The sequence below is a fragment of the Talpa europaea genome (genome assembly GCF_964194135.1).
Source record: "Talpa europaea genome assembly, chromosome: 7".
Lineage (NCBI taxonomy): Eukaryota > Metazoa > Chordata > Mammalia > Eulipotyphla > Talpidae > Talpa > Talpa europaea.
Window position 1 is genome coordinate 3,120,608 of NC_140074.1, and position 12,507 is coordinate 3,133,114.

The 12,507-nt window shown below is 64.7% G+C and overlaps 2 protein-coding genes across 3 annotated transcripts in view; one reads left to right on the forward strand and one right to left on the reverse strand.

Annotated features, from left to right (window-relative positions):
• Positions 1-448: 448 nt before the first annotated feature.
• On the forward strand, positions 449-2,322 carry QRFP (pyroglutamylated RFamide peptide; the record flags this gene model as incomplete). The annotated part of the gene is made up of 2 exons (XM_084236299.1): positions 449-637; positions 1,912-2,322. 2 exons carry the CDS (start codon positions 449-451, stop codon positions 2,320-2,322), a joined length of 600 nt encoding a protein of 199 aa, XP_084092425.1.
• A 6,301-nt stretch (positions 2,323-8,623) lies between these two features.
• The window catches only part of ABL1 (ABL proto-oncogene 1, non-receptor tyrosine kinase), a gene marked incomplete at both ends in the record, with an annotated part of 98,788 nt that continues 94,904 nt past the window's right edge, over positions 8,624-12,507 (reverse strand). For both annotated transcript variants that reach the window (XM_084238431.1, XM_084238430.1), the window contains one exon: positions 8,624-10,302. In XM_084238431.1, the coding sequence (XP_084094557.1) occupies positions 8,624-10,302 (1,679 nt within the window). The remainder of the gene's footprint in view (positions 10,303-12,507) is intronic.

Below are 12,507 nucleotides of genomic sequence, written 5' to 3' on the forward strand. Positions count from 1 at the left end.
CAGCACGGCCCAGGCCTGGGGTGGAGCTGGAGGGCCAAAACCAGGCTGCCCTGTAAGGAACACACCAGACGGGTGTGCCCCAGGCTGGCTCCGTGCTGCCCACCCCAGGGGCCCGGCCTTGGGGCCCACGCCCCTCGGGCTCCAGAGCAGGTGACTGGCCCTGACACCCCTCACCTGCTTCAGAGAGAAAAGTGGCGGCTCCCAACATGTCCCGGGGGCGGTGGATGTGGGGTGTGGGTGCCGCCCCCCCCCCAGGGCCTCTGGGGGAGCAAGGTGGACCTTCCTCCTAGGATCATAAGGGGGGCACGGGCGCCTCTGCCAGGGCCTCAATGCCACGCGCAGCCGCCCCCGCCAGACGCACCAGGCCAGCGCAGGGCTGCGGTGTCCTGCTTGCGACGGGGCTTCATCAGCGCGGCCGGCGCTGCGCCCCCTCGCCACCAGCGTCCCAATGGAATCCCAGGCTCAGGAATGCAGCGTCAGACCGGGGGGCCGTATAAAGCAGCGGGAGCAGCGGCCCCTCGCCGGCGCAAGAACCGGGAGCTCCGCCAGCCCGCCGGGTCCAGCCGTCCCCCGGGAGCAGCATGGTGAGGACAGCCCCAACCCCAGCAGGACCCCCTCGGGCCTGGTCCGGGTCAGGGTGGGTGCCCAGGCCCGGGAAGGCCTGCAGGGGTGGGGAGCGTCCCCCACTTGCAGCCCCCGATGGAGCACAGGTGCCCGCAGGGCGCTGCCTCCGCCTGGGCTTTCCTGCTGTGCTCTGGGTGCTGGGGCTGGAGCCGCAGCACCAGGGTCATGACCCCCCAAAAGGGGGAAGGACCACTCCCTCTGTGCACCCACAGCCCCTCCCCAAAGGTGGCTGTGCTTCCAGGGGGAAACGCCTGGGACAAGCCCTCCCCGCCCCACCCCCCGCTGGGCCAGCAAAGGCGTGTGGCTCCAGCCCCGGGGTGTGGCTCCAGCCTGGGGGAGCGGAGGGGCCGGAGACGCCTAGGTGGGCTGGATCTGGGGGCGGAGGGGGCTGCTTTCTGGCTGAGGTCACTTTGCAATGACTTCGAGGGAGCTGATTCCGCAAAGAGCTCTGGGCAGTCAGTGCCGGCGCCCCAGAACCGGCTGCCTGGATTCCAGCCCCCGCTCCGCTCCTGGGTGGAGCTGCCGACTCACCGACTCGCCTTCACCGTGGTCTTCACCAGAGGCTTCCGGGGGGTGGGGGCGGGAAGCAGCCGCTGACCAGGTGGGGTGCCCCAGGAGGTGTTGCTTCCTCTTCCAAGGGCCCCTGACGGCCTCGAGGCTGCCGTGGGGCAGGTGCTCCCCGGGGCGGCCGTCCTGTCCCTGGTGAGCGGGGCCGAGAGCGCCTCCTGCAGGCGGTGCGGGGCCGCTCGCGGGGCCTCCTCTCTCCGGCCGTGGGGCCTGGGCACAATCCCAGCCTTTCCGACAGTTTCCTTGCCCGAAAGAGTGGCGGGCCAGGGCCAGCAGGCCCGTTTCCTGCTTTCGGGACCAACTTGTTGCCCGGGACGTTCGCAGCGTCCCAGCTACACAGCGCGTCCAGCCCCGCTCCTGTCAGCCTGGAGACCGGGAGCTTGGGGCGGTAGCTTCCTGCGCGCGGCCCGAGAGTCAATGATTATGGGAAGAACGAACCCTAGTCTGCTGGGCCCTCCCCGGCTGTAGGCCACCCCGGCTGAGCTGCCAGGCCCCCCAATCCTGGGGCTTGCAGGAGAGGGAGACCCCGCCTAATTGGGGCCGTGGGCTCCCGGGGCCGCTAACAGTCTGGGCCCGCACCCTGATGCTGTCCGCGCCGCCCGCCAGCCGCGCTGCGCCCTGGCCGTAGCTGCTGCCGGCCCAGGAGGGGGTGCTGCTGCCAGGGGGTGCAGGGCACACGTCCGCAGCCTGTAACCTCGTCTTCTCTTTCTCTGGGCCCAGATGATGCCTGGCTGCCTGTCCTACCTCCTCCTCCTGCCGCTGGGCACCTGCTTTCCTCTGCTGGCCAGAGACGGGCCCGTGGACGCCATGGGCAACATCGGAGGCAAAATGAGCTGGGGGGGCCTGCCTGGGGGACACCGCTCGCCGTGGGGCTCCTCGCGGGGGCACCGGGCGCCGCTCCCACACCCGCCCCTGGTCCTGGCCACGGCCGAGGAGCTGCAGGCGGCGGGCAGAGAGCGAGCCGGCTTCAGGGTCCGGGTCGGGAGGCAGGACCACGGCGGCGGCGAGGCCGCGGGCTTCCTCCCGGCTGATGGCGAGAAGGTCAGCGGCCCCTTGGGGACGCTGGCCGAGGAGCTCACCAGCTACAGCAGGAAGAAAGGGGGCTTTAGCTTCCGCTTCGGCCGGCGGTGAGGGGCCAGGGCGCCCAGGAAGGGCTTCGCGGAGGGCCCCCCACCCTACTCCCACCCTCTCCTCCAGCTTCACAGAGACGAGACGACGTGTGTGTGTTGTTCAAAGGAATCACTAGCGGCAGGACTGGCAGGTGGGCGCTGACTCGATTTCCAACTTTGCTGAAGCAAAACCCGAACATTGTCAGAAAGGGGGTGACAGAGCAAGCCGCAGCCGGCGCCTCCCCGGCGGCTCCCGACAGGCTGCTGGGCCCCTCGGGCGGCCCCCGCCCCGGCGGCTCCTGGGGAGGCTGAGGGCCCTGGACAGGAATAGGCAGAGCGGGCCGCGCTGGAGGTAGGTGGACGGCGTGATTACAGTGGGGCCATCAAAGTCGTGACAGTCTCCATGGGGACGTCTGAAACCGACATCCAAAGTGCCACTGTGGATGAGGACGTTCCGCTGGGTACAGAGTCTGGTTCTGAAGGTAAAAATGGAAAAAAAACCCACCCTTGTTCTCCATCCCATTAACACAAGCTCCCTCTGGCAAGAAAGCCGGGCCGTGCTGCTGCCGGCGGGCCCTCCCGGCGGGCGGCGTGTGCCAAGCCTGTCTCCCCGGAGCCCGGCGGCCCAGGAACACATCTTTGCCCAGCAAGGGTGCGTCCAAATGTACAGAATGTGAATGTGTCGTCTCTTCCGAAATAAAAGTTGGAACACCTGCAACCCCCTCTCGGGGGCTTGTCTGACGCCTGCCTCAGGTCCCCTGAGCCCAGCGCTGCTTTGCTGGCGCTGGCGCCTCCCTGGGGGAGGGTTGGACGTGCCCACCTCTCCCGGCCTCCCTTTAATGGGACGGGGTGGGAGGGGGGAGGGAAGCCCGGCCGAGGCCCGTGAACAGTGCCTGCACCTGCCGGCTCCTTGGCTTTCTCACAGCACAGAGCGTTCTGGAAACAGCTCCTCCCCCCTTGGGGAAGCCGGTGGCTGCGGGGGCGGCTGAGGGGAGCAGCCCGGTCACAGCGGCCTGGTGTGTCCTGCGGCCCATCCCATGTGGGCTCCGGCCTCCCAGGGGCTCACTCCCAGGCTGGCCTCCACCGGGGAAGAGAACCTGTATTGACGTTACTATGGCAACTTCTCCCACCTCCTCCCGGGGTGGCTGCTCGGCCCTTATTATTCACAATTGGATAATTTTCCATTGAGCTGTCACAATTAATTGGTAGATTTTTATTAGCCTTTTAGAACCACACCGGGCCGGGCCCAACTCGGCCCCCTGGCGCATTTCAGTGTTTTCCGTTCTCTGAGTGACTTACGCCCCCCGCCAGCAGCTCTCCATCCTCGGCAGCCAGAAAGCCACTTCATTAGGGCTGACAGGTCTGAGCTACAAAGGATCCACGGGCGCGAGGGCGGCCGCCTGCTCCCTGGCGCCTCCCCGCAGCTTCCACCCCCTGGGCCACGCCTGGGACTCGGGCTGTGGGGGCGCCGAGTGCCCTCTGCCACTGTCCCAGGCAGGAGGCCCCGGGATGCCCTCTGCCAACGTCATGGACACGGCCCCGGTTTTGCCTGTGGGTGAAAGGGGCCAACACTTGGCCCTCAAGCAGGGGAGGGCAAAGCTGTGCCACACGAGCCAGGTCCAGAGGATGGCAGGTGCCGAGGCGGGGGCCCCGGGGGTCAGGTCCAGGGCAGGAGAGCCCGCCCAGCCCAGGCCCTCCCCTGGGGCATGCTCTTCTACATTGCTGGCTAGGGTGGGCGGCAGCCAGGAGCAGCCCCTCCCTCAGCATCCCCCTCCGCCCCCACAGGAGGCCTGCTCCCGAGAGCCAGGTGAGCTCCACAGACCAGGGCCCGCAGCTCGGCCGACCCTCACGCGCCAATCTCTGCTCCTAGGAGGGATAAAGGCGCCTCCCCGAGGTCACTGCTGGCAAGAGGCTGGAGGCCCCCACGCGGAGCTGCGCCTGCAGGTGCTCATGGGCCAGTGTGCACTGGCCGGTGTTGAATTTAGAGCTAGTTTAGCCTCCGTGGAGGGGGATCAAGGCGGGCTTCCAAGGCACCGCGAGCCTGGCGCCAGGCTTCATCATTAGGCAACAATCGGCAGCGCCATTCCAGGTGCGGCTGCGAGCGCGAGAGGCCCCAACAGCAGAGCAACCTGACCCCGTGGCCCTGAGGCGTGGGGGCCACCCCCACCGTGCTTGCCAGATGCTCCTCCTGAAGCCCCCTGCTCCGGACCCCGCCGGCCTCGTCGAGGCTTCCGGGCCTCTCGTGTCGCCCCTGAGCCCCCCTCCTTGGTGGGGCAGGTTATCTCCAAGTGAATCCCGGCGGGCCTCTGCGGAAGGACTGAGGGCGGGAGCCGACGGGCCCAGGGGCAGCCCAGGGCGCTCGGCACTTGCCCCTCCTGCCCGGGCGCCTGAGCTGCTCACATCGCGCTGCTTAATCAAGACGCAAGCCACCCCGTGCCCAGATCCAAGGGCGCTAGGTCGAAGGGCGTTTAGCTTTTAAATCAGAAGAGGACGTTTCTGTCTGTGCTTCTGTCTGAAATGTTAATGTCAGTCTTTAAGAACAAAGGCAGAGGCTTGACTCCGTTCAGGAGAAAGCCCAGGGGCAGTGCCAAGAAGGGGGGTGAGCCGCCACAGCCACACCCTAACTTCCTCCGGGCCAAGGGACCCCCACCCAGCCCAGGGGCCTTCAGCCTGGGCAGGGCCCGCCGCCAGGATGCAGGCCCTCGCGCCCACTCCCGGACTCAATGCACAGAGCATTCGAGAGCCGCCCTGACTCAGGTGCGCCTCCCTGAGACCTGACGCCTGGGCTGCAGGTAACGCTCGTGCGGGACGTGTGAGCCGCACGTGTGGCTGTGCAAGCTGCTTCCCCGTCCCCTGAGGGCTCTGGCCGACGCTCCTCACAGAAGAGGCGTGAGGGCCCCGAGTGGGGAAGCAGAGGCTGGCTCGGGAGCAGCTGCAGGCGTGCACGCGTGTAGATGATTGCAGGACACCCTCAAGTGCCCCGCCCCGCCCACCCCGCCAGGACGGGCAGCGATTCCGGGGTCTCCCAAGGGACCCCGCTAGCAGCCCCACCTGGATGGACACGGAAGTACATCAGATGCCCCAGGCCCCAACCAGACAGGCCACCCCCCCCGCCCCCTCCCCTGCCACCCCCGTCCCTCCCCACCCCCCAACCTCCACCACCAGTGAGCCGGGCGTGCTGATGGAAGTTTCCGCATCTCTGCCTGGCCCGGCTGCTTCGGCTCTGCTGTGAGACTCGATCCGGCCCCAGCGGCCGGCCTCGCTGCCCTGGGACGCCCCGCTAGGTGACCCAGCCGGGACAGCCTGCCCACTCCTCTGTGGCCTTGGGGCGTCTGCTGTTTGGATCCCTCCTTTCTGGGGGGTGGTGCTCTCCAGGCTTGCATTTCCGAAGAGCGTCCATAGCACCCGTGGGTCCCTTTCAGCAGGCCTGGCCCTCGGGTGCTCTGGGTACTGCAAATAGGACTGTTGAGTGCGACGGTGTATTTTTCTGGGTTGAGTCTAGTTTGCAGGAGGCCCTCAGGTGCTCTGTGACCTACAAAAGGTTAGGAGTCCTTGTCCTGGAGCAAAGGAAGTCTCTCAAGCTCGGGCAGCATGGAGGCTAACAGGTGGGGCTACCGGGGAGCTCATGGGACTCGTACCTCCCACAGGCACCGCTGCCCAGGTGGCCCCCCGAGATCCGGCTGGACCAGCGAGCTCTGCCAAGCACCGGGGAAAGGCAGTCACGCCGGGGCTGCAGACGCCAGGACGCGGGCTCTGTGGGGAGGCAGCCAGCAGCGGCCATCGCGAGACCACCCAGGCCTTCGCTCCAACCTGGGAGCTGTTCTCCCCAGGGGCCTGGCGCCTAGGGGTCTTCAGTCACTGGACACAGCGGCAGGGGGTGAGGTGGGGGTGAGGACTCGGGCTGCGTCTGTGCCCTCGCCCGCAGCGTCTCAGCTTGAGGCTGCAGGGGGTGGGGGGGGGCTGTGTCCACGCCCCGGGTGCAGGCTGCCCGCCCACCCACCACACACAGGCCTCCTCGGCCTCGGCCTCTGTGGAGAGGCCGCACTGAACCGCGCTCTCGGGCATGCCTTGGTGAGCAGGCTCTGGATCCCGTGACGAGTCTGCTGCTTTAATACGTATCATTATCCTCACTTCCCCGACTGCCACTTCCCAAGCTGTCAGCTGCTGTCAAATGGAGACTGAGCCGAAGACAGGTCAGACTCCCCCGCAAAGCAGCCCCCTGGGGGGTGGGGGCTGGGAGGCCACAGGAGGGCCCGGGACAGCACCTCGGCCCCTCAGGCCAGCACACCCTGTCCCTTTACGGCCACGTGCTGCAAGGGGCCACCTGCACGGGGAACACAAGCGAGGGGCCCCGTGGGGGCCTGAGGGCAGGGGCAGAGCGGGCTCAAGGGCAGAGAGAAGCATCTGCTTACAGAGGGATGCACCCCGGGGCCAGCAAGGGCCTGCCCATTTCAACAGCGCCGAGACGGCCTGACAGGGCGCCCCGTGGCATCGCCCACGCAGGGCAGCTGACAGGGGCTGGCTGCCGGCAGATCAGGCATCCAGGGCCCAGGAAGGGCCTGCGAATAGGGCTAGGCAACCGCTCAGGAGGAGGAGGGGCTCCTGCTGCGGCTGAGGCGTGCGAAGCGCGCACGCGGGCCACGGCGCCGAGCACCCGGGAGGAATTCAGGACCAAAGCAACCGGCCCACGCCTCGATGTTGTAAACATTTATTTAAAAAATACTACGGAGATGTGGATTCAAAAAACACAGTCATATACAGAGACAAGATGTACTGGACCGAACGGGGAGAAAAAGACCACGGACGTTCCGGGAGGGAGGACGGTGGACGACTATTTACACGTCACGTATAAAAGCGCACGTCTATAAAAGTGTAATACCAAGTATAAATGCAGAGTATAGTGGCGCATCTGTGAGAGCCCAGTACCTCCTAGAACGGCGTCGGGGCAGCGGTGGGTCTGTCTCGCTTTGTCTGCAAGGCCGCCGGCGGTGTCTGCCCCTCAGTCTGTCACTCGGCAGTCTGGGGGGCACAGAGGCCGTGTGCTCTGAGGACAGCCTGAGACGAGCCCCGCGAGACTCCAAGTTCGGGGGGTGAGTGCCGGGGCCCTGAGCGAGGCGACCCAGGCGCAGGCTCGAGTGAGCAGACGCTCTCGGCTGTTCCCAGGCTGGTGGGAGGCCCGGGCCGTGCCAGCTGCCCCTCAGCAGCTGCTCCGCATCGAGGCCAAGGAGACCCGGGCCTTGCTCCTGGAGACAGTGCGGGGAGTCACTCTGTGGCTTTTGTCATCCCTGATGGCCCCAACAGAAACACGTGGCCAGGAGTTCTCATGTATTAAATAAAGACAGGGGCCCATCAGGGAGCAGCTGACGCTGCTGGGGCTCTCATGCCAACAGACCCTTCCTCCTGCTTGCGGCTGGCACCTGACGCGGGTGGCAGAGCTTTGAAATGCTTCAAACGCCAGAGAACTGAAGACTGGCTGGTCATGGGGGAGGGCCCTGCAGGAAGCGACTCTGTCTTAGAGGGGTACATGGCGGGGGCGTTCAGAAATCCAGACCTTTTCAGGGCGTCTGGCAATGTGAACGAGGGAGCCCTGGCTAGGCCGGGCCCCAGCCCAGGCGCTGCACAGCCGCCGCCACCCGTGAGATCTGCTTCTCTCCAGGGTCAGCTGTGCACGTCCCGAGGAACTCTGGGCTGGGACACAGAGAAGGGATGACAGACCCCACCCCCACCCCCATGGGCTTCTTCAGCTTCCCTACTAGGCCCCAGAACCAGAGGCCGGCGGGCTTTAGCACCCTGTTTTGCAGCCCCAACTCAAGAGCCGTCCTCTTCAGAAGATGGCGAGGGCACCAGCTCGGGCGGTGTGGAGGGCACAGTGTGCAGCTGGGGTGCTTCCTGGGGTGCAGTTCCGGAAACAGGGCTTTAGCGCAGGGGCACGGGGAAACGGGTATACAGCCTCCCCCCACTGGGCAAGGGGCGGCCACGGTGCCCAGGTCTGGGTGACATGCTCTTGCTCCGGGCCCTCATGCGCTCCTTGGGGGGCGTGTGAAGGCAGAGCCGCAGGAAAGGGAGAGGCCCTTCCCCCGGAAGCCCTGTCTGGGCAGGGCTGGCGGGCCCTGCAGCCAACTGCGGTCACGGAGCGGGGCTCACAGATTGACTCAGACTGGGGGGCTCCGGCCGGGCTGAGGGCGGGCGGGCGGGCGGGCACTGGGCACAGCAGGGAGTAAGGCAGCCTCCACAGTGGTTCCGCTCCGCCTGGCACAGAGCCCCTGGGCCGTGGCCATCGCCGCAGGCATGGGGAGCCCCTCACACACTGCGGGGGGCTCCTGCTACCTCTGGACGATGTCACTGATCTCTTTCACAGAGCTGAGGAGTTTGCTGAAGTCCTGAGTAGCCGCTGGGCCACTCCCCGCGCTCGCCGGGCAGATCTGAAGCTCCCGGAGGTTATTCTCCAGTTTGTTGATGGCCTCCCGGAAGGCGAATTTGTTCCTCATTTGCTGGATGGAGTCCACGTAGCTCACGCAGAACGTGTAGAGGTTCTTGCCGGCCTCCAGCACGGCGCTGTGGCTGGCCATCTGCTCGGAGTTCCTGGAGATGGCGAGGCACAGGGCCTCGGTGCCGTCCAGGACCACGCCCTTGGTGATGGCCCCGCTGCTGAGCCGCTCCGGGGGCTGCCGGGTTTTCCGGAGAGACACGCGGGTGGATATGAGCGGGATGAAGGCGGTGGAGGACGGCTGCTCCCCTGCCAGGGCAGCGGCGGCCTGGGGCGCCGTGGAGGGAGTGGCGCCCGGGCTGGTGGGGGCCCCCGCCGGCTTGGTGGACGACAGTGGCTTTGGCATGGACGGAACAGGCTTTTTGCCGGCCTCTCCCAGCGGGCTGGCTTTGGCGGCATCGTTGCTCGCCGCATCCACAAGCAGGGCGGTGGGTTTGGCCTTCCCGCCGGGGCCGGCCTCCCCGGCTTTGCCCCCGGAGGCTGGTGGGGGGGGCGGGGGGGCAGGCTTGAGCTTGGACACCTTCCCCTTGTCTCTTCCAGGGGACTCGGAAGAGGGCTTGTGCCTCCTCACCCTGGGCTCCTCGGTGGGGGCCTTGCTGGCTCCCCCAGAAGAGCCTGGCCCTGCCCTGCCGGTGGGGGGTGCTGGCTCGGAGGTGGCGGGTGTCCCCAAGGCCCCCGGCTTCCCGGCCTCGTCCTTGTGGGGAAGGCCGGAGGAAGGCGCCCCCACGGCCTGCCTGCGGTGCAGCTTTGGAGTCAGGCTGGGGGGGCTGGAGCCCGGGCTGGACTCTGCCGCGTCCTTGAAGACCTCGTCAGCTGCTTCCTCCACCTTCTTCACCAACCTGGGCGGGGGGGTGACCGTGCCTCTGGCCACCTGGTCACACCTGTTCTCGCTTGCCCGCTTCCTCGGCAGAGCCGGCTTCTCGCTTCTGCGCCCTCCAAACGTGGACGAGTCAAACTGCCTTCCCGTGGACGGCAGGCCCCGGGGCAGCGTGACCGACCTCCACTCGGCGTCGCCGGCCCCGTGGGGCATGCAGGAGGCGGAGCAGGACCTCAGGAAGCGCTTGCTGGCGCTGCTGCCACTCTCCTCCTCTCCGGCCGCTAACCGGCCGCCGGTCAGGGTGCTGGACTTTTTCCACAGGTGAGGAGACCGGAAGCCCGCAGCCCCTGCCTCCCGGAAGGCGCCATTGGGGACGCCGGCCCCGCCGCCGGGCTTGCAGGACCTGGCCGGCTCGGCCGCGTCCGGGGCTGAAAGCGCCAGCGCCCCGTTGGTGACCTCTCGGCTCTCGTCCTCGGCGGCGCCCCTGCGCTCGGGCTGGCCGTCCATCTCCCGGAAGGAGCTGCTGCGTTTGGGAGGGGCCGGAGCGGTTTTCTTCTTCTTCTTGATCAGGGCGCTGAACAAGTTGGTCTTCTTGTCTTTCGGGAGAAGGCGCTCGTCTTCGTTCACACTGCCGTCCTGCAGACCCCGCTCTTTTCGAGGGAGCAACGGAGACACAGCGGGCTCGTGGTCCAGAGCATCTGAAACACAGCAGGAAGAGCTGAGCAACTCCTGGGAGGGCCGAGGGAGGGGCTTGGGGGAGGCCAGAGGTAGCTGACAGGCCTGACCACCCCCTTCACCACTCACTGGTTACCAGGCCCAGCACCTCCCTTCTGCTCTCGGTTTTCTCATCTATAAAATGAGCATGGGGACTTCCCGGTGGCACAGCGGGTTGAGCACTGCGCTGTGAAGCTGTCCGCAGCCTCTGCAGCAAGGGTTCGATTCCCAGCCGGTCAGGGAGAAACCCACATCGCACAGCAGACCTCTCCTGTCTCGCCCCCTGCTCCCCTCAGCAGTGTCTTCAGTCCATCTGCCTGTCCTGCTCCCCGCTCTGTCTCTGGTGAATCCTCTCACCCTCTGGCGCCTCTGACCTGTACCCCAGTTCTTGTATAAGTAAATAAAATCTAAAAAAAAAAAAAAAAAAAAAGAACTGCAACTGATATTAAAAATTATTTAAAAAATATTAAACCTGGAATTTCCATATAATATATTTAAAAAAAAAAGAGGATGGTAGCCTAGGGGTTAAGTCTCAGTGCTATCACCCATATGGCCTAAGTTCAATCCCTGGTCAGCGAGCTACCCACATGGCGCAGCAGACCTCTCCTGCCTCGCCGGCTGCTCCCCTCAGCAGTGTATTTCAGTAGATCCGCCTGTTCTGCTCCCCACTCTGTCTCTGGTGACTCCTCTCACCCCCTAGACCTCTGGCCTACACCCCAGTTCTTTTTTTTTTTTAAAGATTTATTTATTTATACAAACACTGAATACAGTCAGAAGCACGGGAGGGTGAGAGATTTCACCAGAGCCAGAGCGGGGAACAGAACAGGCAGACTGACTAAATACACTGCTGAGGGGAGCAGCGGGTAAGACAGGAAAGGTCTGTGCACCATGTGGGACCCTTGCCAGTGGCTGGGGATCGAACCAGCACTGCAGAGGCTGCGGGCTGCTTCGCAGCCCAGCGCGGAACTGCTGCACCACCAGGGGAGGCCCTACACCCCAGTTCTTACACACACACACACACACACACACACACACACACACACGACAGGTATGCCGTAAGAAGTCCTCACATCACTGAAAACATTAAAAAAAAAAAAAAAATCAAAACAAGGCTGCCTACCCTTCTCCTGGCTGGGAGAAGGCGCTAAGGCGGCAGATGGGGCACGGCACAGATGCTGGCACGTTTCTTAGTAACGTGAGCTGTCATGTTACATTAGCAAACGCTTAGGCCTCTCACTTTGAAGGTGGCAGAACCAAAACCCAGGACACCTGGCCCCTTACCCCTGCAAGAGTCGTCAAAGCACAGTCCCCTCAACCCACTCTCTGGAGTGAGGAACCGTGAAGAAGGAGGCAAAGTCAGGACCTGCGTGCAGCCCCAGAGGCCTCCGCAGGGCCAGAGAGGAAATCTTTAATGGGCATTACTTACATATGAACAGTAGCTGCTAATAATCGCTCTGGTGTTGCTCAGCTCCCACTAGGGAATGAGGGTGTTCCCTTAGAGGGTGGCTGTCAGCACCCGCAGGGAGCAGAGGGATGGGGCTTTCACCAGAACACCAGGACGCCTGAGTGTTTCAGGCCTCCTGAAACCATCACCCAGCAGGAGGGCGATGAGGTGTAGCGCTAGTTCTGGGCTCAACAGCTAATCGGCGCTCCTGGCCCCCCAGGGACCATGTGAGAAGATGCCCCAGGAGAAGATGCCGGGTCTGGGCGAACATGGGTGCTTCCTGGGCTCTGAGTAAGTCCCAGGTTTCCACCCCCCCGCCCCGAGATGGGACTCCTTAAAGTCACCACTCACAGGCGGCAGAGGGGTCTGGGCTCTGGACAGCCCACACGCGCAGCCTCCGAAGTGGGCCGAGCAGCAGCCCAGGGTGGTGGGGGAAGAAGGCAGTCGAATCTAGTTCAAGTTCTTATGTACACTTTCAAAGTGTGCACTTGTGGAACATTTTCTAAGTATATATTTGTGCAAAAGCTCAGGTACGTAGTACAGGTAGCTATAGAAAGGCGGAACGTTCAACTTTCTTTTTCTATGAACGTGCGTATACAATGAAGAACACTGGCTATCAGGCCTACGGATTCTGCTGTGGCTGAATGCCCAGAATTCCGCTGTGTCCTGGTCTCTCCCACTCACACAGGGCATTGCCCGGGCACCTTGACCAAGGCCGGTGCTCGGCCCACCTCCGGCCCGTGGC